Genomic DNA, 23,074 nt, shown 5'->3' with positions numbered 1-23,074 from the left:
CTGAATATGGAACCTGAATGATATTAATGTCATCCATCCATCCATCCATCCATCCACTACCTGGTCTCATGGCAAAATGTATCTTAATGCACTTTTTAGCGAGACACGAAATACGTTCCAACAAGTACATATTACTGTTTCTTAAAGAACTTAACAATAGAGGCAGCAAAACTTGTATTCCTAATTTACAGACTTTTAATTAACGAAGCGTAATTTTCGCACAATTACTTGAAGAATATCATGACTTTACAACAGTATTAACAGGCTTGTACATTTGGAAAAGAATGGTTTTAAATGTTAGCCTTACACATATCCAGCTTCATATGGGTTTTCATAGACGATAGGTTTGTTTGGTAACTACAGTTTGACAAAAAAATTCACCTGTGTAAAAGGAAGCATATTTCCAACGCACCTATATCAACGTTCACATATTGAACTTGTGCTTTTGAGCCATTCAGTGGACATTTCTCTTTGAAACGTGCAGCAAGAAACATTAAAAATGTGTTGCACAAAAGTGCACAGAGGTACGTATTTTTATGAGGGTTGGTATGTTGGCATATAACAGAAATATCTATACTCCTATATTATAATGAAATATTTGTAATTGAAGTGTTGCTTGCAAAAATAAAATATGTTTTGTCTAAAAAAGAAGCTACTTTATCAGTAGAATTTAAATGGAATTACAAAACCATAGAGGAAGCAAGTTGTTTTAGTTCTCACTTTTCCATATTTTTTTTTAACATCATTTCAATATATATATATATATATATATATATATATATATATATATATATATATATATATATATATATATATATAATATTGAATATTCACACAGACATTTATTTAACATTTAGAAGCATGTTTCTAAACATGTCAAGATTAAATACATTTTTTCTTACATACAATTAATGAATTAGATTATATGAATCATTATTACGATTGCAAACACACAAAATGAAGCATAAGCATTTTAATTTGATACATTTTGAAAGCCTGTTTCTGGCTCAGACATATGTACAAGCTAAAAATCCCTTCTTACAAGAATTAGTCACAATTGCGAGATATGAAATAAGACATGGACCTCCATGCATATTTGATTTTGCTGTTCTATCAATATTGGGGTTAAAAAAAAATGTCCAATTGCACTGCTACAGAAATTCTTGTATTTCCAAACTCTAATGAGTTGTTTACCCATAATACGTTGATTACAAATCGCTTCATGGACAGCTGATGAGGTGATTACTCTAATCACATAGCACTTTGACCCCTAAAGACAGCGGCGGTCTCTTGACGAAACAGCTTTTCCGGTCTGTCTTTGAGGATAAGGCGCTCAACCACACGAATGGCGGAAAATGAAGAGCGGTAGAAAGGAAGGGCCTATCATCTCAGTCTGTCCCTCACGGGAACCTTTCCTGTGCTCCTGCAAGCGTCTGCAAGTTTTAATTAAGCAAAGCCTCAGAATAAACACATCTACTCACACATACACACAAACGAAGGGGCTGAAGGATTAATTGTCTGGAGTCTTTGCCGATCTAATTAAGGGTCATTTCGCATCACGGCCATATTTTACCAGCCCCTGTGATAGAGGCGGTAATTAAATATGAGGGAGTTAGCCGCACTAACGATCTTGGGACCTTGCCTTTTGCATGCGCATGTCAAATTAAATCCCTCATAACAGCTTGCTCTTAATGGCATTTTATCGTTGAGGATTAGCATATTCTGTCGACGCCGTAAACTGGGTTCAGTTTTTGTAAACCATTTGAGTACAGAGCGCAGCGGTGGCCGGCGGGCTTCAAGGCATCTTAATCCAACCTGCACGAGCCAGCCAGCCAATCACAATCAGTGCGAGGACACGCTAATAAAGAAAGACAAAAAGTAATTATTATTGCATGCAATTAGCAACCCGATAAGGCTCGGTTTTGAAGTAATGCAATTTTAAATCACTGCCATCTGTTTAATATCTACTCCAGTTCCAATGTCAGGCCAGAGAAAAAGAAAGAGTGTAGGTCTGTCGGTTTTAACCAGTCTGAAAACACAGTTATATTCAATTTAAAAGCTCAGAAAGGCTTTTGAGCTCATTTTGTCTGGCGTGCTTATGGCTAAAAGATGTAAACATAAACCTTTGTTTCTCGTCTATTTGTCACAGATGTATTTTTGTACTTGATTTTCTCTCACAGAGGCAATTTTCCATTGTTGCCTTCAAGTCCTCTTGGGAAGTTTGTACTTATGAGCTCAGAAGTTGGAATTATGCTGAGATGTGTATTCTAATTTAGGAAAAGGGATGTTTGGGGGCTAATTTATGCTCGATCTGTATTTTATGCTCCTGTACCATTCAGGCACAAAAAATGTCTGTCACAACAAAAAACAGCTAAATTAGTATATATATATATATATATATATATATATATATATATATATATATATATATATATATATATATATATATATATATATATATATTTATTTTTTTTTAAATCACTCCAAGAGTCACAGTCACTCGTTCTAGTTAACTAAACTAAAGCAAAGAAAAACAAAACAAAAAAACAACAACAACAACAACAACAACAACAACAATAATAATAATAATAATTTTTATACTAAATTTTTACTTTTTTATACTGATGTTTATGCTTACTGTACTAAAAGAAATAAAACTAAACTTTTAATAAAAATGATATAAAACTATAGAAACACAAATACAGGACAAACAAAACTGAAACTTCAAATAAAAATGAAAATGAAAATTTTAATACACTTAATGTACTTAAATATTAAAATTATGTTTCAAAAATATGAATAAATGAGAATTAAAACAGCTTGCTTTCTCTGTTATGGTTTTGTAATCTACTGAATCTGAAGTAGCTTAATATTTAGACAAAACATATTTTATTTTTGCAAGCAACAATTTCAAATATTTCATTATTATACAGTAGTATAGATATTTCTGCAGCCATGATCATACAAAGTTTTGGTCACATCTGATTTTGAGCGGTTGTGATACAGCGTCATGCAGCTTCTTTAAAAATAAACATATAAATGAATTCAACACATAACAAACAATAATAAATCCAAAGTGTAAAAGCAAGACATTACAAACGGAAAAGCCGCTCAGCTATCATTAAGATGCATTTTAATGCTAACAAATGTTGTTCTCCAGGCATCCCAAACCTGCTCATTTCCTGCATTTAATGCCCCTCCTGACCGCTAACCTCATAAATGCCATCATTCCAACATGATTCGAAAGCAACGAGTGAGAAATAATGTCCGTCTCTTTTCTCTCTTTCTCTGTCTGCACGTCTGTCGCTCTTCTCCCTGCATTACCTTATGCTTGAGTACCCTGAATAATGATCAACCGCCACAAATTTCCATATTTCTGAAGATAAGAGAAGTCAATCTGCACACAGACAACTTAACCAGCTTCCTGCGGCCTCATTGTGCGACGCTTGAGAAAAGAGACATAAAGCACACGGACATGACCTGCTGAATCAATCTCTGCTTCAGAAAGAGAGAGACACAAAGAGAATAAAAGAAGGACACTGGGATGGAGCAGCGCCCCCTGCTAACAGTCTCACAGTACCCATTAAACAACGCTTATTGAATCAATTTACAATGCCTAATGCAGTTTTTGAGTACTGGGGAGTTCAAGGACAGTGACGGTGTGTCTTTCATTGGACCGTCTGCTATTATTTTGTTAAAAAAGGTGATAATGAATGTGATGATGAATATATTTTTATATCTGACGAACAGATTGTTAAAAAATAAATAATATTTATATAATAATATTAAAATAATAATAAAATATAAATAAATAATAAAAAAAATAAAATATAAAAAATAAATATATAAATATAATAAAATAAATAAAATAATGTAATATAATAATATATATAATAATAATAATAAAATAAAAATAATAATATATATATATATATAGTATATATATATATATATATATATATATATATATATATATATATATATATATATATATATATTATAATACTGCTGTTAATGAATGGTAATGAAAATGCAATCTAAAACATGTACTATAATAGGAAAGCTTGTATTTATTATATTGTATTGTGTTGTATAAATTATATTTATTTGTATAAATTGTATAAATTCATGCCAATGTCATTTTTACAATAATTCTATTATGCATATCTGAATATTTGTCATTTTTAAATCTTATTTGATCAATAGTGCAAACAAACAAACAAATAAATAAATATGTGGCTTTTGCACTGACCACATCCACCCTGACTACAGACTGACTCGCTAATGCTAATAGATTCATGGCCCTATTTGCTATTTGGCATGGACACAAAATTCATGTTTCACAAGATCGACAAGCCCATGAGGCGAACACAGAAGAACCGGCATGACTCTAGCCAAAATGATGAAGGCTGTCAAATCTCAAACACAAACCAATAAGTCAAGCTGCGGTCCTGAGCTGCTGTTTTGCTGTGCTAAGCTAACTCCATGCAAAGATGTTATCGATCAAGGCCCGCGGGTGTAGACAAGTGATGGAATAAGGTCAGAGAAAGAGCAAAAGGTCACATGCTTGATTTACAAATTTATGTTATTCACGAGGGTCTAACATGTTTCAACATCACACTGCTGTTAAAAAATAACATCAACAAGCCCAACATATGTGCTGGTATTAAAGACGGTTTTAAATGAGTTTTGGACACTTATCAGATGGCCAGGTTGCAGGGCAAAAACCAAGTTAGTTCAGCTAAGACTACCAAAATGCCCAGTTAAAGTCCTTTCCTTCAAGGAAAGCAAAACAAAAAATCTCCAATTTTTTTTCTGAGAGCAAGCAGAAAATCATTATTCTTTGCTATAACATAAAGGTTACTTTATTGCATGCAAATAAATAAAAGCCAGCCCCAATATGTGTGCCCAGAAAAGGAAATACAAATCAACATAGGAAAAAAACCAAAAAAGCACAAATGATAATTCCTTATTAATTCAACTGATGAAAAAAATAGAAAGAAATGCTGTTTTGTTATTTATTTATTTTACTATTAAACTGAACAGTAACCAGGATAACTTACCAACTGGTCAGGCTGGGAAAACCAACTTAAATCTAGGACTACTAATTTTTGACATTTGTTTTTCACATTTAATTAACATTTGGTTTTTGTTTCTTCTTCATGGTTTGCTGATTTTTTAATTTAAACTTTGCATATTTTATTTATTTTTATCTTAGTTTAAGTTGTACGGGTTACCTGCACGTAGCATGGTGTATTTTTATTCATTTTTATTGTTATTTTATAGTACAAGTTTGACATTGCATATTGTTGTTGCTTGAACTGAATTAATGCAGAATTCATCTCTCCACTTCCCTGATGGTATTACCGGTTGTTGTCACACGCTGATTAACCAATAGGAAAACTTCCTCATCGTCACAACCCTCCAATGTTTCCTCCAGCTCCAATGTTTGTTCAATAGCTGGCAGCATTTTAATTTTACATTTATTGCTATAGCATAACCTGAAGGTTATCGTATATTACAAAAAAGTACAGAAAAGTTTCTTCTTTTCGATTAATTCCACCACTGATGGGTAATTACTGATTACATTATTAATATCGGACTAATTAGTTAGCATTAGTTGATCAACCTGGATCAGCTGCCCTCCCAAAAACTTTAAAACCAGCAAATTAGATCAGGTAAACTGGAAGTGGAAATGTAACACTTACCTTTCCTACATATTGTGCATCTGGACCAATGTGTTCCTCTAAGACGAAGAACTGGTTCCATATCCACCCGCGTTTGGGCCGATGGTGGACCTCCGTTTCCCCGTCCTTAGTCTGGTTGTGGTTGTGAGTTGCATTGTGGCTCCTGGAAATGATTCTGGTTTGGCCGTGATGGCTCGCCTCGTAACCCCTCTCCAGAAAACACAGGCACAAAAGTACAGGACACAAACAAGAGCTCGGGTTCACCTTCATGACTGCGAACAGGAGCCAAATTCCCAATATTCCAAAAGGATTCCAGAAACTACAGCGAAACTCCCAAAGTTCTGAGATATTCCAAACACACAGTGGTATTCCACAAATGGTATATTCCAAAGGATAAAGACGGCTTCCAAACCCTCCTCCTCCGCCACCTCCTCGTCCTCCACCGCCGCCAACCAGCAGCCACGTCTACTCCTTATTCCCCCCTCGGACGATCGCTTGAGGGGCTTGATTTAATCAGACGCCGGACCGGAGGTCCAGAAAGCTTGAATGAGGTTCATATTTCAGTCGTTCATCTTGGAAAGGCAGCGAACATGCATTGACATCATGCACTCTAAGAGCACTCGAGGAAGAACGCAGAAGCGCTCAAGCCCGGATCCAACAAACACGCAAGACGACAGCGGCGGCCATGTCGAATCTCCTGTGAAAAGATGAAATGGGCAAACCATTTTAATGTTTCATACGGTTGCAAAACACTGCGAGATGGGAAACATCTCGAAAGACATTTAATTACGAGTATGGCATCACTGCTTAATATGACTTTTTGTGAAGTTCAAACCAGCATGGGATCAAAATTGTCCCCATTTATTTTACTAATGCTCGATGATGGACTTATTGTAAAATATTAATCAAAGCATGTTATTCCAAGACAAATGCTTTGTTCTGAAATAATTCCTCTTCATAATATTTACCAATACCCAATCACTTTTTAGTCATTTTCTACAAAAAAAAATCCCTTTTCAGCTCTTTTTTTATGATGTATATATATAATCACATCCAAAATAAAAGTTTATGAGTGTATACTTAGTATATTTATTATGTATATATATATATACAAACAAACACGTACATATATATATATATTAAAGAAAAAAATAAATAAAAATAAAAATAAAAAAAAATATATATATATATATATATATATATATATATATATATATATATATATATATATATATATATATACTGTGTATATTTATTATGTATATATAAATACAAACACATACATGTATATATTTAAGAAAAATAATATAAATATATCGATATACACGTAAATATTTTCCAAATATATACAGTACACAATAAATAAATACAGTACTCATGCATATATTATATAAACAAAAACGTTTATTTTGCATGCAAGCTTTCACTCTAAACTAGATGCAAGAAAAATGGCGATTTGCATTGAGATTCAAACGAAACGATTTCTTTTTGTCATCATTCCCTCTCAGCATACACTCTCCACTGTCACTAAATGGAACGGAGTAGATTGGGCATTATTTCATGCGATATCATCTTTTATGAAAGTCGGACCAACATGTGGACGAGTAAATGAAGACAGATTTTTCATTTTTGGGTGAACTATTCCATTCAAAGAAGTAATTTATGAAACATCCTCACAGAGACCGAAAACAACAGATGCTTGGCACAGTAAGTCCGTAACTAATTAGCTCCTAGTTATAATCAATATTTCGCTGTTTAACAAGACCTGCCATAATGCGGTACCTTTGGATTCAGTGATTTGCTGCGACTGCGGTGGAGACGGCACACGCTCACAATGCAGTCAAATATAGTTTCTCATCCTAAATTAGCAGCAGTTAATATATGAAGATGTAAAAGCATATCTAATGCAAAATGATTATCTCTCAGAAGGATGAGTTGCGCTCGGGTAACCTGAAATACAACATTTCGAGTGTTCTTGGTGATACTGAAGGTTGCTAAACCAGGCAAGCATAAGACACTTTAGTCATGCTTTGGTAATAAACAGAACACAAACATTTAATCACGAAATAGTGTGGAGTTGCGAGAGGCATATTTAGTTTAATGAATGCAGAAATGCTAATCCCTCTCCATGCACCAACAGCACTCTCATCAAGGTTTAAAAAGGTCAGAAATGTTATTAAATATAATTAAATGTGAGAAATCTACAGGATTCTGCATGCTGTCAATTACCTACAGCAAGGAGACTTGACTAAATATGCATATGCTTACATATAGCTAATTAAATTAAGGTCATCTGCAAGTTACCGTTTACGCTGCATCAGAGAATGCCGGTATCGATGAGAATGACATGCTAAAAAGTAAAAAAATAAAAATCAAGTCTAATTTATTTCACGTAAACAAAAATAAATAGCTAGCATATAGCTGCAATGCGATCTGACCTATATAGAAGTACAAAAGAAAATAGAAAATAAAAAATTGAGTGGAGAAAGAACAAATATTCCACAGCTGATTTAATAACATATACAATTTACTCCAGAGATTTTTGTGTTGTTTAAGTGCCTATATATAGGGGACATTCTATACATTGTAGAGTATGTAAAAAATATATATAAAGAAATATACATAATATACACTGTAATTAAAACCAAATAAGATCATTATTTTACAGGAACATACTATTTTAGTTATTCAATTTCAAAAATTAATGCTTGTTTGCCATTTATTTTTAACAAAAATTGCACCAAATAGTATATTGAATATACTATATCGACAGTAATATATTTTGAATAGAAATTCAATGTGTATGCATCCAACAGTTCGTAGACGTTTCTTTAAAGCCGGCTGATTGGATGACAGAAACATTAAACGACTAACTAACCACCACCACCAGAGACTCTAACTCAATGAAAGCCTCCAAAAGCACATGCGAGCTTCTGATTCTAATACTGTCAAGGGCGTCAAATCCTTTAAAGTGTAAACAGTTGAAATCCCCTTAAAAATGTACATGGATTAAAAATATGTTCTGGATTCTTGGATAATCCTCATGTTTGAGCAAGCTCTTCACTCAAGAAATAATGCAGCTCGCATTTAGCCACCGGTGACGACTATAAAAAGAGTCGCTTGTTATACCAAGACTTCCGTCAGAGAGGGAACCTAAACACACTTGCGTCTTTCAGTCAGAATTGTTAAACTCAGTCTGCTTTTAACAAGTGCACCGCATGCATGCATGTGGAGTATAAACAGACAATGCAGTAGTTATTACAGGAGACTCATATAAAACTCATACAACATAATACAGTGTCTAGTGAATGCATTGTAGGCATGGTTTTAGAAGATAGCAAACAACGTGTATTGGACTGTTTTTTATTGCAGCTTTATGTCCTTTTTGGACAATAATTATCTCAGCAGTCAATGGCTATCTATCTCCTTTTGTGCTCCATGAACTGTGTGTTCAGTGTAGCTCCAGCAAACCAGCATTCAAAATAGCGAGGTTACAAAAATGCTAAATTAATATAAATATATAAACATAAAGATATATTTATGTAATGCCTCTAAAAACAAACAAAAAAGTTTTTTTTTGTGCTGTGTATGTTCATTATGTATACACACACACACACACACACACACACATATATATGTGTATATATATATATATATATATATGAAAACAGAAAAATAAGAAAAAGGTGTTTATATTTAATGTATTTATATATAATATATGAATTTATCTATATACATGCATATTTTCAAAATATATACTGCATGTTTGTGCATTTACATATACATAAATATACAGAGTACACAGATACTATGTGAACAAAAACTGTTATTTTGGATATGATTAAACACGATTAATTGTTTGACAGCACTAGTAGTTATATATATATATATATATATATATATATATATATATATATATATATATATATATATATATATATATTTATTTAATATGTAAAGAAAATTTATCAATTTATCAATTTATAAATATATATATATATATATATATATATATATATATATATATATTTTTTTTTTATTCCAATCTTTGTTATTGTAACATGAAAAACATGTTGATATAGCATATTAACAAAGCATAATGTTGACAAATAGTTTTGGAGATTTCTATCTTTCCCTATTGAAGTAGAAATCGTACTGTTACCCATTACCTACATAAAAAAAGCATCACAGGGACGCTGCCAAGATGACCCTGGGTGAACCGAAGGGCTTTACCCGCGGCGCTGCTGTTCTCTGAGGTGAGGCGTTGGGGTATTAGCCTCTGGACTGGATTTGACAAGGTATGTTTCGGATTTAAACTGCTCCGGTGTTTGTGTGTGTGTGTGTCGGCACCTCCTGAGTTGCTCTTCAATCAGAGCGCTGATGTAACGATTGTATTGCTGATTATAATTAAAACACCCTTTCAATCCCCCCCCACTCCACCCTCTTTTCTTTTGCTCTCAGTCCATTGGTTACGGCTCACAGCTGTGTTCAATCAATGGCAGCTGGCCTCCAGTAGCGAGGCATTCACACAGCGCTGGGGACTTTCTCTACTGTCTGATCAGAGAACAGCAGGAAACGCATTTCATGTCATAATGCTTTAGATTACAATATCAGTATTGGGTTCTGCTCCAAAATCTGTATTATTAGAAGCAATCGGTTTGGAACAGTTTATCAAAAGAACAATGGAAAAATGGAACGGTCAAATGGAATTTTAATTTTAAATAAACACTGTTCTTTTGAACTTTATATTCAATCTGAAAAATGCATAAAAATATCTATAAAAATATTAAGCAGCGCAACTGTTATTATTATCGATAATAAGTGTTTCTTTGGTGACAAATCAGCATATTAGAATGGTTTTTTAAAGATCACGTACTGAAAACTGGGGGAATTATGCTGTAAATTCAGCTTTGAATATAGAAATAGTAGCTTCAGATAGAAACAGCTTTTAAGAAAACCTGTCCGATTTGTGCATAAGACAAGAAAATGTGTGTGCACACACTTACAAAGAGGAGGAAGAGCGATAAGAACAAGTAAGACCGAAAAGTAGAGAAAGTGGATAGCATTAGAGCAGAGAAATGAAACGGCGAGGAAGAGAATGAGGCCTTGTGTTGCCTGGAGCGAGTATTTTCACGACCTGCTGTGATTTCTCAGTCTGGACCCTCTGCTGATATCAAACTACAGAAGGAGAGAGGAGGGTACGGAGGGTCAAACTACCCACGGCAGAAGAGAGAAAAGACTAATGATAACCGCTGTTAGAACACATTGTCAGGCAGATGGAGGAGTAATCGCTCTAACAGTGAAGCAGACCAATTACTATGGCATGGACTGGACATTACTTTGAAAGAAATTCATGCTACTTATTTGAATAATGGTTTTTTAATATTGGATCAACCTAATAGGCACCATTTGTTGGGTCTCTAGAGAAAAACGGCCAACTACACCGCTAAACTATTTTCTAACGGTAGGATGAAGATCAGTAGGATTAGAATAAAAAAGAAATTATGGAGAGTAAACATTCATAAAACTTAAAAAAAAAAAGTAAGAAATGTTATATATATCAGATGCTTTAAACACACACATATATATATATATATATATATATATATATATATATATATATATATATATATATATATATATATATATATACACACACACAAATTTAAGTATGTAAATTAAAAAAAGACTTTGTAAATATAGACTTATGACATTTGATCATTTATTTTTGTAGTCTAATGATTATTTACTGACTATAATAATAATAATAATAATAATAATAATAATAATAATAATAATATTATTATTATTATTATTATTATTATTATTATTATTATTATTATATTACTATATTTTATTTAAATTAAATCGTTTTAGTCAATTAATATCATATTACTATAATTTAATAACTACTATTAAATTATTTTCTTATTAGTTTTTTATTAATATAAAACAAATCAGTTTTTTTCCCTAAACAAGGTATATACTCTATACTCTATTTCTCTTTGTCTATCCAAACATACATCAATGCTTTTCCTGTACATATGGATATCTGTAAATGTTAGCAAGATCACAAAGCAAAGTGTGAAAGTGCGAAGTACCTTAAAGTTTATAAAAGTCTGTACACACATATACTTAGAAAAGACACATTGTGTGGTACACAAACAGCTTTAAAGCGACAGCAGAGGAAGAGACTTTTGGGGAGGTGAGAAATAATAACACGGTTTGCTTTCCGTGATGCTCTGTATGTTTTTGAGAACGCTCAAATAATGTATGTACACTGACTGCCAAATGCTCCCAGCCTACATCATGAAATATACATAAAAGTTCAGAAAGATCAGACGCTCACCAATGAAAGCACTTACACACACACAAACACACACACATACACACAAACACACACACACACACACTCAGAGGCAGGCTGGAATGCTACTCATACAACCGGAATTACATTTCGAACAAATCTCTTCAACAGCTCCTGAATATTCATTCGGTGGTGCGAGCCAATTTCCACTATCTTTTGGCAGCTGAAGGTGAGAAGGCCACTCAGACATTGTGTTTTCTGGTTGCCTGCATTGAAATGTCAGAAATAAATCGCACGGCACCTGCAGGAAATGACAGTTTTGATTTCAGAAGGCGGTTAAAAGTGAGAAGAGATCTTGCTTCCGATTATTCGCGATGCCGCGCGGCAGTGGGCAGCTTTCTTTCTTTTGGACTTTTTGGCAAGACATCTTGCAGCATCACACTGAGATACCGGGCGGATGATCAGTCAAGTTTCATTCAAAGAGACTTCTAACAATCGCAAACGAGATTTGTAGTTTACGTCTGCTTTTTTGTTTGTTTTTTTGTTTTCCCTGGATGCCAGTAAGATTACATAGAGAGCGAACGGACACTTCGCTTCAGATCTACTGTTCCTCAATTGTTTTTTTTTTTGGAAAGAAGGCACCGTGTAATTAGAAGTAAAATAACAGACCAAAATAATAATAGACCAAACGGAGGCTAGAGACAATAGAATAGAATAGAATAAAAAAATACCAAGTAAAAAATAAAGTAAACAATAAAGAAAATAGAGAAATCTTACACAAAACAAATAGTCAACTTCAAAATCAATCCAATAAATGAATGAATAAAGGAAATACACCAGACAAGAGTAATTGAAAATAAAATAAAAATAAAAGTAAATAAAAGTAAATAAAAGTAAAAAAGCAACTAAACCAGAGTAATAAAAAAAAAAAATAATATAGAAAACAGGTTCATGTCACATAAAAATTAATCAAATAAAATGTATATAAGAAAATAAAACATTAAAAAGTTAAATGATATAAATAAATTGTAACAAATAATTAAAAACATACTGTAAACAATTTAACCACGATGCCAAACGAACTACTGCAAATATCATGAAAAACACTGCAGCACTACTTTACTTTACAGCGCGGTACTACATCAGTCAGGACATCAGTACAAAGATGGATCATTCTTCAAAAGCATATGATTAGGGACTTACAGACTGTTCTGCAATCGAAATTTGTAGTGTTTGGGCGATTAACTGAAAGACCGAATGAATTGTGTCGAACAATGACGTGATGCGATCAGAAACAGGGGCGCTCTAGTGCAGCAAACATGTCTGCGGTGTAAAAGCGTTTAAGAGTGTCACAGACAGACGCTACAATCATTACCAGGACGTTTAGCACTGCATCACATGTCTCCGATGAGAACGGGAAGTGTGGCGGTTGCTCGTTGATGAATGAATCCGCGAAATGTCCTCAAACGGTTAGTAAAAAAACGTTCTGTTTTCTAATACATGTAGATAAATCTGCGTTAAAAGAGTGTTATTCGTCAGGTATGCAGTTTTAAATAATAATAAATGATAATACGACAGCTCTATTGATAGGCTACATTTATTATAACAGCTGCACATGTTCAAAATGGGATCTGTTACGTGTTTTTTAATGTTTTTTAAGAATTCTCTTCTGCTCAAGGATGCAGGTATTTGTACAGTAAAAAGATTACATGCCCCGATTCATTAAAAAAGGTCCTCCAAAAATTGTTTTCGTTATTTATTTTAAGCTATATGTTGGTATAGTTACAGGTATATTTTTACAATGTTTTTTTTTTCTTTAGAAAAACTTAATAAAACAATAAAAAGCGCATTCCGGCCATTTCAATGGTGAAAAAAATGGCAAAATATACAGGTAAAAAAGCAAAAACACGTTTTCGGCCTTCGGATGCAGCGTTTCGTTTTGTTCGGCTTCAGAAAAATAATTTTCATTTCGTGCATCTCTACATATGATTTGCGCTCTTACCCACGCTACACCTCTGTATTTTTACTGTACGCCGACCATTTGTTTCTCAATCGCGTCTTTTTTTTATTTCGAAACCGAAATGAGATCAGCGCGAACAACAACTGAGAGTTAAACTGAGGTTTCTGCATTCACCCAACAGACTTTCCTCCGAGAATACTTGTCCCTATTTCACTCACAGTTTTTTTTTCTCCCCCTCAGTGTTGGATCATAGATCCAGAGCAAAGTGACAGCTCTCTCGTTCTGTTCTTCTGACACGTCTGCAGCCATTTTAGAGGACGACCCGGAGCCATGAAAGCCAGCGTAAGCGACAATCTCTGCGCGGCTTTAGTGGCCTAAATCACTCCTGCATCCCATCTGCCGCGCGTTTGATGAAGAGATGGAGAAGGAGGGGAAGGAGAGAGAGGAAAAGGAAGGAGGGAGGGAAAGAGAGAAGGGATTCTCCTGTCTTTCTCATCACAGAAGGAGGACACTGCCTCTGAGACAGTATCCATCTGCTACACTCTGCAGAGAGCCATTTTCACTCTGACAGTCTATTTACCTTTAAAACTCTCTTCATCTCTCTCTCTGTTTCTCTCTCTCTCCTCGTCTTATTCCCTTGCTGCATTGCAGCACACGTTGAGTTATGGTTTCACTGATATCATGTAGCAACAAAAAGCTCTTTGCTGTGCAGTGCTGCCCAGCGCGAGTCCTCGGGTGAGCGTGGAAGGGCGGCACCTCGGCCCGATACACGCTTCTACTGAACGGGAAAACTGGATGCGGTGGACAGATTCATCTAGAAGCTCTCAGAGTGCACGACTGCTTTGCATCGTTTACAAGGGAGAGTGATGAAGCGGACCAAACAAGGCAGGATGAGGAAGAACACTTGTACAGTATAAAACTTGATGTGCAGTCATAGCTCTGTCTTTTAGATTCTGTTTTCATTTAAATGAATCTTCAAATTATTGTGCAAATAAATAAATGCGTGTGTACCGTGTATGTACAATATTAACACAATATAAATTTCTTACTGTTTCTGTTGATCAGTACAACATTTGCACCCTTGTGATATTGCGCTTAGCCTATCGCCCGTATGATATTTCTTGATGTAAATATAAGACGAAATCTTAAACTGGTATTTTTGCCTAATATCTTTAATTTTAGGAATATTTTGACCTTTCTCTCTAGGCTCACATTTATTAACAATCAGCTGTATGAACTATAAAATATGGTTGTAGATTTTTCAATTTAATATGCAAAAAAAATATAATGATATATTATATAATTAAATAAAATGTTATTATATATGATATGTATTCTATTTATTTTTAATTATTTTATTATTATTATTTTTATTATTGTTGTATTATAACTTTTCCTCCATTTCATATAATGTTATGGTAATGTTGTATGAAATTAAATTGAATAGAAATTAGTAAAATAGTACTATACCGCTTTTGAGGGAGAGTTAGTGCTGTACAAATTTAAATAACCCCCCAAAAAATAAACATTTAATAAAATAAATTATTAGTTAAAATACACATACTGTTTTTGTCTTAGTCCTATGGATATTCACCATAACTATTCTAATATTAAGCCTAATGCACACAGAGAAGAAAATATTAATTTAAAATGATTAATTTAATAACTATTTTAAATGAATGTTGTATTTTCATTAGTATAATTAGTAATTAAGTTTAGTTTTACCTCTTAAATATAAACAATTTTTTGCCAAAACCAAAACGCATAATCATGCCTAATTCTTAACGTTTTGTGGTAAAATCATCATTAAATTCTTATTGGCTAATGCTGCCATTTCAAATACACAAAGGAACTGCTGTTTTAGCACACAGTGTAATGGTTTATGAATATATTAATGGTCGTTTCAGTACCACTTGAAGCCTGTAATGCAATATAAAAGTACTTAAAATGTCTTTTTTATAGTGCTACTGTGTGCAGTCACAGGTGTGCATTTATTAGCGGTTTGGAACTGCTTTATACATGCCCCATCCAGGCGCAACTACCAGAGATCATAAACGCACCGCAGTGAATTAGGAAAACCTGTATGCAGCATTAGATGTACAAGCTTCAGGTAAAGCTGACACTGCGGGATCTGATGTGTATTCAGCTGGGACAAACTCCACCATCTGACTGCTACAAAATGATGCTTCATCTTTAAAAATTGCAGAGTAAACTCTGCTCAAAAGTGCCCAAAAGCCCAGACGCGCATTCACACTCTTCACAAAACTTCTTGGGTCAAAAAGCACTAGAGAAAGCATCTGCGCGAGCCACGTAACGGAAACGCTCAAACTTTCGCTATGGCACCTGTTCAAATTTTTCTCACTTTTAATGAAATCTCTTCCCCTCTCCTCACATAACATCTCATATTACTCCCGATGTGTGACTCTTCTAACATCATGCTCTCAGATCTGAGAGACTGAATTAGCACATGTCTCTCTCTCATATCTGTGTTTTAGTGCAGGCAGTGAGCTCCCTGCTGGCTTCTGAGGTCTTTAGCTGCATTTTGGTTTCTAGGAAACAGAACAGCATCATCAGATGGTCCCTTTATATGCATATATTTTCACAAAATACAAGGTGAGAGAGAGTATTAGATGTGTATGTACACTGTAATGGAAGAGGGGTTTTATACATGATATCCTGAATGGGTTTATTTTTCAAAAATTGATGAATACTGGCATGGCTACCTGGAAAATAAAAGAATTCATTAACAGCAAATATTGATTTAAAATGAATTCATAGTGATATGCGAAAGGAGATGGAAAATGAAATGTGGAAAATTTGCTTCTACACTTTAGTAGTCATCATATAAAAGCATTTCTTGGTATATATATATATATATATATATATATATATATATATATATATATATATATATATATATATATATATGTATACACCAGAATATAAACCATTATAGTATATATGATATATATATATATATATATATATATATATATATATATATATATATATGTGTGTGTGTGTGTGTGTGTATTTTAAGAAATATCTTATGCTCATCGAGGCTGCATTTATTTGATCAAAAATACAGAAAAAATGCTACATGTTATAAAATAATGATTTATATTTTAAGATACTTTATAATATAATTAATTTTTAAATATAATATATTACTCGAGTCTAAAGCGCCACATGATCCTTCAGAAATTATTCTAATATGCTTATTCATTATTAACATTTATCAATGTTGGCAACCGTTGGCAACAGGAACTTATTTATTTATTCTACATTTACATTATATTATATATTGCATTTATTCATGTGTTCATATATGTGTGTGTGTGTATTTTTTACATATTCATAGCAATCATCTTACTTGTAGATCAGTTTTTAAAGAAAAACATGAAAACACCTCTGGGCTAGTTAGCAAACAATTTAACACATCTCCAATCGGCGTAGTACAAGCGCTCATGCATCATGAATTGTCAGCTGAGCCTAGTCTTGTGGTCACCAGTGATCATCAGCATGTGAAATAAATAAATGATAGATAAATGGAAAGACAGAGAAGGAGCGAACATAACGGCAGAAGCTGAAAGAAAGCCCCGGGGGTGCATGCAGAAGTATAAGAATATGATTAAATCATGATGTCTCTCAACTGCTGTTTAAAATACAGTCTATTTAAATTAAGAACAAACAGATACTAAAATACATCCAAGCAAGCACTTAAGCTCCTGATTTAGCTCTATAAAATAAACATTATAGTATTTCCCATTTTAAATAAACATATGCTCTGTCTTTTTATAGCCTTCAGATCTTTCCAACTTCAACAAGTCGAATCGTTCTCTCTATAAGCGAGGAAAATAACTTATTAATGCACACAAAAATGTTTCCCTGGCTGACCCACGAGTGCTTGTCTTTTCTCTGGAGAAGGTCGGCGGGGCACCGGTGGCACTGGAAATGGAAACGGACTCTCGTTTTTTCAGCACCGAGAACTTCAATGTACCCGCAGGTGACGACTTTCTGTGAAGATCTGTCCCTGTTTTTCTGCTACATGTCAGGCGTAATGTATAAATAGCCCACGATCTGTTCGATTCGTCATGCTTCTGCCCTTTGTGATCGTAATGATTCCTGCAGGTTTAGATGGACACTGCGAGGTCAGACAGAAAAGTCAAATGGCCGCAAACAGGAACAATACTATTGATTATGACAACCGCCCGAGAACCCCTAATGTTACATCCTGACAGGCGGTAATGTGTGATCAATGACTTTCAACGCCGCTCCGGGTTGAAACTGATATCATGATCTTTATGATCTTCACACACAGCCAGTGTCTACGGATTCTCAGTCGGTGGGTTCTCAAAAATAATGGTTTTCGAAGAGGGTTTTCTGGCTGTTTGCGGTCACAGGAAAACCTTCAGACAAAGAACCTATGCATTTTATATATCCACAAAAACTCCTTTTCTTTTCTACTTTTTCATTCCTCCTAAAAGTGCACCTATTATACCTATACATTACTTCTGCATGTTGTTTGAACATAAATATGTTGGCAGTGTATATACACAACCACCCTATATAGATAAAACACCACCTGATCCTTTTTAATCTCCATAAATTTATCTCCAGTGTTAAAGAATATGTGAAATGTGATGTCACACTGTACAGGACCCGCCCACGATTGTTGACAGATATTATTAGCTCAAACCCCGCCTCAAGCGAGCTGCACACAATCTGTTTATTATTACATTGAAACATTTAAAAGCAGCCTTCAAGAAGAAATGGCTTCTTAATAAAGCTAATAAAGCTTAAACAAAGTGATTTTTATTTTATTGTACAGCTAATATTAACAGCGTAGGCAACAGTACAGGTACTGTATATTAAGCTGCTGCTGCTTAATACACAAATTAAAAAAAAACATGCAATTTTTTTCAAAGCTGTTAACCTTCACAGTCATAGGCAACTGTGTTTTGTAATGTATGTGCGTTTATAACATATACTTTACAGTTTAAGTGCAATAATATGTAATGTACTGTGACAGACATGATAATCAAAACCAAACAGATTGTTTTAGTATCTGTCATATGAAAATGTCATATTTCCCTATTCTGGAAAAGGGGCAAAGGAGCAGGAGCTCATTTGCATTTAAAGATACATGCAAAAAAAGTTTCCGCTCAAAAATGGGCATTTTCAAAATGATATTTAGACCTGAAAAGGGCATATTCTGGGAACACTTGAGACACTTAAATTAAATAATAAACAATTAAATAAAAAATAATAATGATAATTGGCTATTACTTTAAAACTTACTAGCAAGAAAAATGTTTTTACAACAATTTTTACATGAACTGTAAAATACAACATGAAATTAATCATATATGTATTTTCATTGGCCCTTGTCAAATGACCTCTTACAGTAATCCTTCCTCAGTCACACAGGCCGTTTTATATATTTTATATATAACCCAATTAAACCACACCATTGAACAGCCACTAAGTGGATACTTTTACATGTCCAAACCACAGCAAGTGCTGAACGAAACAGTCTGACTGACGAGAACAGATCGATTTGAACACAGACGGATCAGTGAAACAAGCAGTGTTAACGGATCGTGCTTCTCTCTAATCCAGTCCACCCTACCTAGGGGTCACACCGCCCGGTTTAAGCTGGGCAGCACAGCCTCAACTTAATTATTACTTTTCTTTTAAACTACTTGAAAACAAGTTAATATACAACATTTTTTTAAGTAGTTGTAAGTGTTTCTTATGCACTTAAAATATCCAAATATCCTTGAAACAAGATAATTTTACTTGAAGAAACACTGCTTATAGTATTAAAAATAGTTTTCATGGATTGCATCATGTAAAATTAACTATATTTTGTTTTACGGCACCGGCGGTTTTATTTATATTTAAAATAAATGGAAAAACCTGCCAGTGCAATAAGACCAAATACACACATGTTAAAAATGAATTCGCTTAAAACGAGTCTTGATATCTTATGCATTGCTATTTCTCAAATTAATCTTGTTTCTCAGACTTTTAGATATGATAACTGGTAAACTACGATAAAATACATACAAATAAAAGAGTTGTTCTCTTGCTTTTGTTCTCCCTGCAGATGCCGGTGTTTAGTAACAGTATGTGTATAATGTACGGGGTGAACATTCTTCATGCATTTTATCCAAATGACATAAAGGAACGTGTTTTGAGTCTTCAGGTTCATGGAAAGGAAAAAGAAGACCTTGGTCTTTAAAATAATTGACATCGCTGCAGTATAACGGACTCTGTAATCTATTCTACCCTCCATATCGCTCATTTACACTGTGACGCTCACAAGACTGCTTCTTTGGACCTATTGCATTTCCCAGACCAGCTCATTCACATTTCCGCTGCTTCTGTGTGTGTTTCTTTTTTCCGTATATCTGCCTCACACCTTCGCACGAAACCTTCTCCTGGGTATGATTTTGGGGCTCACTCCCCCAGTGCGTCTCTGCTTCTCTTTCTTTGCTTTGTCATCCTCCGCAGCCTGTTCTGATCTAGTCACAGGTGGCTGTACGTGTTCGGATGAGTGTGGTATTTCAAAGCAATTAGCATGAATGCACGTTTCCCCTGCAGTCTAATTTACTGCGTGATGTGTGAAGTGGCTTTTGTGTCCCGTGAGTGTATGGGATGAGTATGCGTGTGTGTGTGTGTGTGTGTGTGCGAAAGGATGATCTTATTGAGCAGTAGTAATGAAATGTTTATCATGGCTGCAGTCAATCAAGAGGTTATTTCACTCAGACAAGACTCTGCGATAAGAAACTTCATGAAACAGATACAGAGGCAAACGCGTAGTATTTCAGCACAAAACATATTCACTAACCACTCGCAGTTTAACATTTGCTAAATGCACTGAACAGACCTTCACCGCATTTCCATTTAATCATTATAGTTCTTTTTTCTATGTAAATTTGGTCTATTATACATGTACTATTCACTTGTTACACTATTATCGCCAAAGGAAAGCATTGTGTAATAGGTTATTGAACTTTAGTTTGAACTTCTATTAATCCTGGAAGCTATTTAACATATGTTGAGAACAATATCACCTGGAACGCATTCTGCATTTTAAAGAGTTGATTTCACCATCGATGATATGTATAATTTCACTAAAATAAGACATTGTGTGCAAATCGTTCTAAGTGAAAGAGATAGAGGGATGATCGACTTGCATGAGTCTATGAGTATGTGTTTTTAAGTCAGCCATATTCTGTTTTACTGAATTCAGTCTCGCTGGTAACTTGTTCTGTCAGGAGAGCTACTCAGGAGTGAAGCTCATGGGAAATCGTGAGGTGGGAGACCAGATAAAGATGCGCGCATGCTAGGTGATTTCTGAAATGACAGAGCGAGAGATATAAAGTGATAGAGAGATAAATTAGGTGATATAACCTTTGGTGCGGTAAACAAATCAGCTTCATGAATATAGTACTTCCATAAAATACAAATGGTGTCGTGAAATGCCTTAAAGCTTTTAAATGTGCCAAAAGACATGAGGAAATGATGATGTCTGGGAAAGGAAAGGGGGAGGAAGAGGCAAAGAAGAGGGGAAAGGAAGGAATTGTAAAGCAAATAGGGAAGGGACAATAAGGGAAAAGGAAGGGATGAGAAAAAAAAAGAAGTGGAAAACGGAAGGAGAGGGTGAAAGAAAAAGTGAAAGTGTAAAAAAGAAAAGGGGATGAAAAAGGGAAAAGGTAAGGTAAAAGTGAATGAAAAAAGGGGAAAGGGAGAGGAATGGAAATGAAAGGGCAAAGGGAAAAGAAGAACAAGAAAGGGAAATGGAAAAGGGAAATGCAGGATATGAAAAGGGAAGGGAAATGCAAGTGGAAGAGTAATAAATAAGCAAAAGGAAAAAGTGAAGAAAAGGGGCAAGGGAAGAGGACAGGAAATAAAAGAGGAAGATATAACCAAAGCGAAAAGAGAAACAAGAAAACTGGAAATGAAAAGGAATGAACGGGGAAGAGGAAAAGAGATGAAAGGGGAAGGTGAAGGTGAAAGAAAGAAGGGAAAGAACAAGAAAGGGATAAAAAAAGAGAAAGCCGAAAGAATAAGTGTAAAGGGTAAGAAAGAAAATTCAAGTAGATTGGGAATGGATGGAAAAGGGGAAGACAAAACTGAAGGAAAATGAGAGGAAAGGAACAAAAAGGGCCAATTGAAAAAAGGAAATAGGATAATAAAGGAAGTGGAAATGGAAATTAAAGAAGAAGGGGAAAAGAACACGAACAGAAACGAAAAGAGAAGGTACAACAAAGGGAAAGGGAATGTAGATAAAAGTGCAGACAGTGAAAGAAAAAGGGGAAGATGAATGGAAATGAAACAGGATGGGGAAAGACAAAAAGAGCAGGAAAAGGGAGGATATAAAAAAAGAAGGGAAAAGGAAGAGGACGAGATATGAAAGTGGAGAAAATGGATAGGGAAAAAGGAAGGAGTGAGATGGCAAGGGGGGGGGGCATTTAAATGGAAGGAGACAAAAAAAGGAAAAAAGAGAAAAGAAAGTAGAATGAAAATGAAAAAGGAAGAGGAAAAGAAGAGTGAATAGACAAGGAAACAAGAGAAAAGGGACAGGAAAGGAGAGGGTTTAGGGTAGAAAGGAAAGTAAAGAAAAATGATAGAGAAGATAGAGCAGAAAGGAAAAGAGAGAAGAAAGACGACAAACCAAAGAACCAGTAGACAAGTAAACAATGCAAGCATGAAGACTGCATATGCCATCACAGCCTGTCTGTGATCCACGCTCATGTTTCATCACACATTCTTCTCTCTCACCGAGACAAATCTCTACTTTCATGACAACTATAAGCATCCTTAACAATCTCACACAGCAGGATAATCACTTCATTGCAGGCTTTTTTGTCTCTCTAACGATGTTTCTCTCCTCGAAGTGCTGTTTGAAATCACTGCCTCGACATTTAGCAATAAGCCACACGGTATTTGTCTTGCGCAGACATGCTAACACAACAAACAGAGAAGTGTAGACATTAGCCTCCTGCAGGCAAAGCCAAATCAGCCTCCAATGCTAGTTTATTTCATGGTATTAATGACTTTCTGTGAACTGTGACACAGGCAGCTTTTAGCATCAAGAGTATTTGCTTA

At 34.5% G+C, this 23,074-nt stretch overlaps 1 protein-coding gene across 4 annotated transcripts in view; it reads right to left on the bottom strand.

Annotated features, from left to right (window-relative positions):
* The window catches only part of LOC122355125 (cadherin-18), a 189,941-nt gene that overhangs the window by 65,395 nt on the left and 101,472 nt on the right, over positions 1 to 23,074 (bottom strand). For all 4 annotated transcript variants that reach the window (XM_043253154.1, XM_043253153.1, XM_043253157.1 and 1 more), the window contains one exon: positions 5,709 to 6,384. In XM_043253154.1, the coding sequence (XP_043109089.1) occupies positions 5,709 to 5,957 (249 nt within the window). In that variant the 5' untranslated portion in view covers positions 5,958 to 6,384. The remainder of the gene's footprint in view (positions 1 to 5,708; positions 6,385 to 23,074) is intronic.

This window comes from Puntigrus tetrazona, chromosome 12 (genome assembly GCF_018831695.1).
Source record: "Puntigrus tetrazona isolate hp1 chromosome 12, ASM1883169v1, whole genome shotgun sequence".
Taxonomy (NCBI): Eukaryota; Metazoa; Chordata; class Actinopteri; order Cypriniformes; family Cyprinidae; genus Puntigrus; species Puntigrus tetrazona.
Note: the sequence above shows the minus strand (reverse complement) of the source record. Positions and strands in the feature narration are given on the sequence as shown.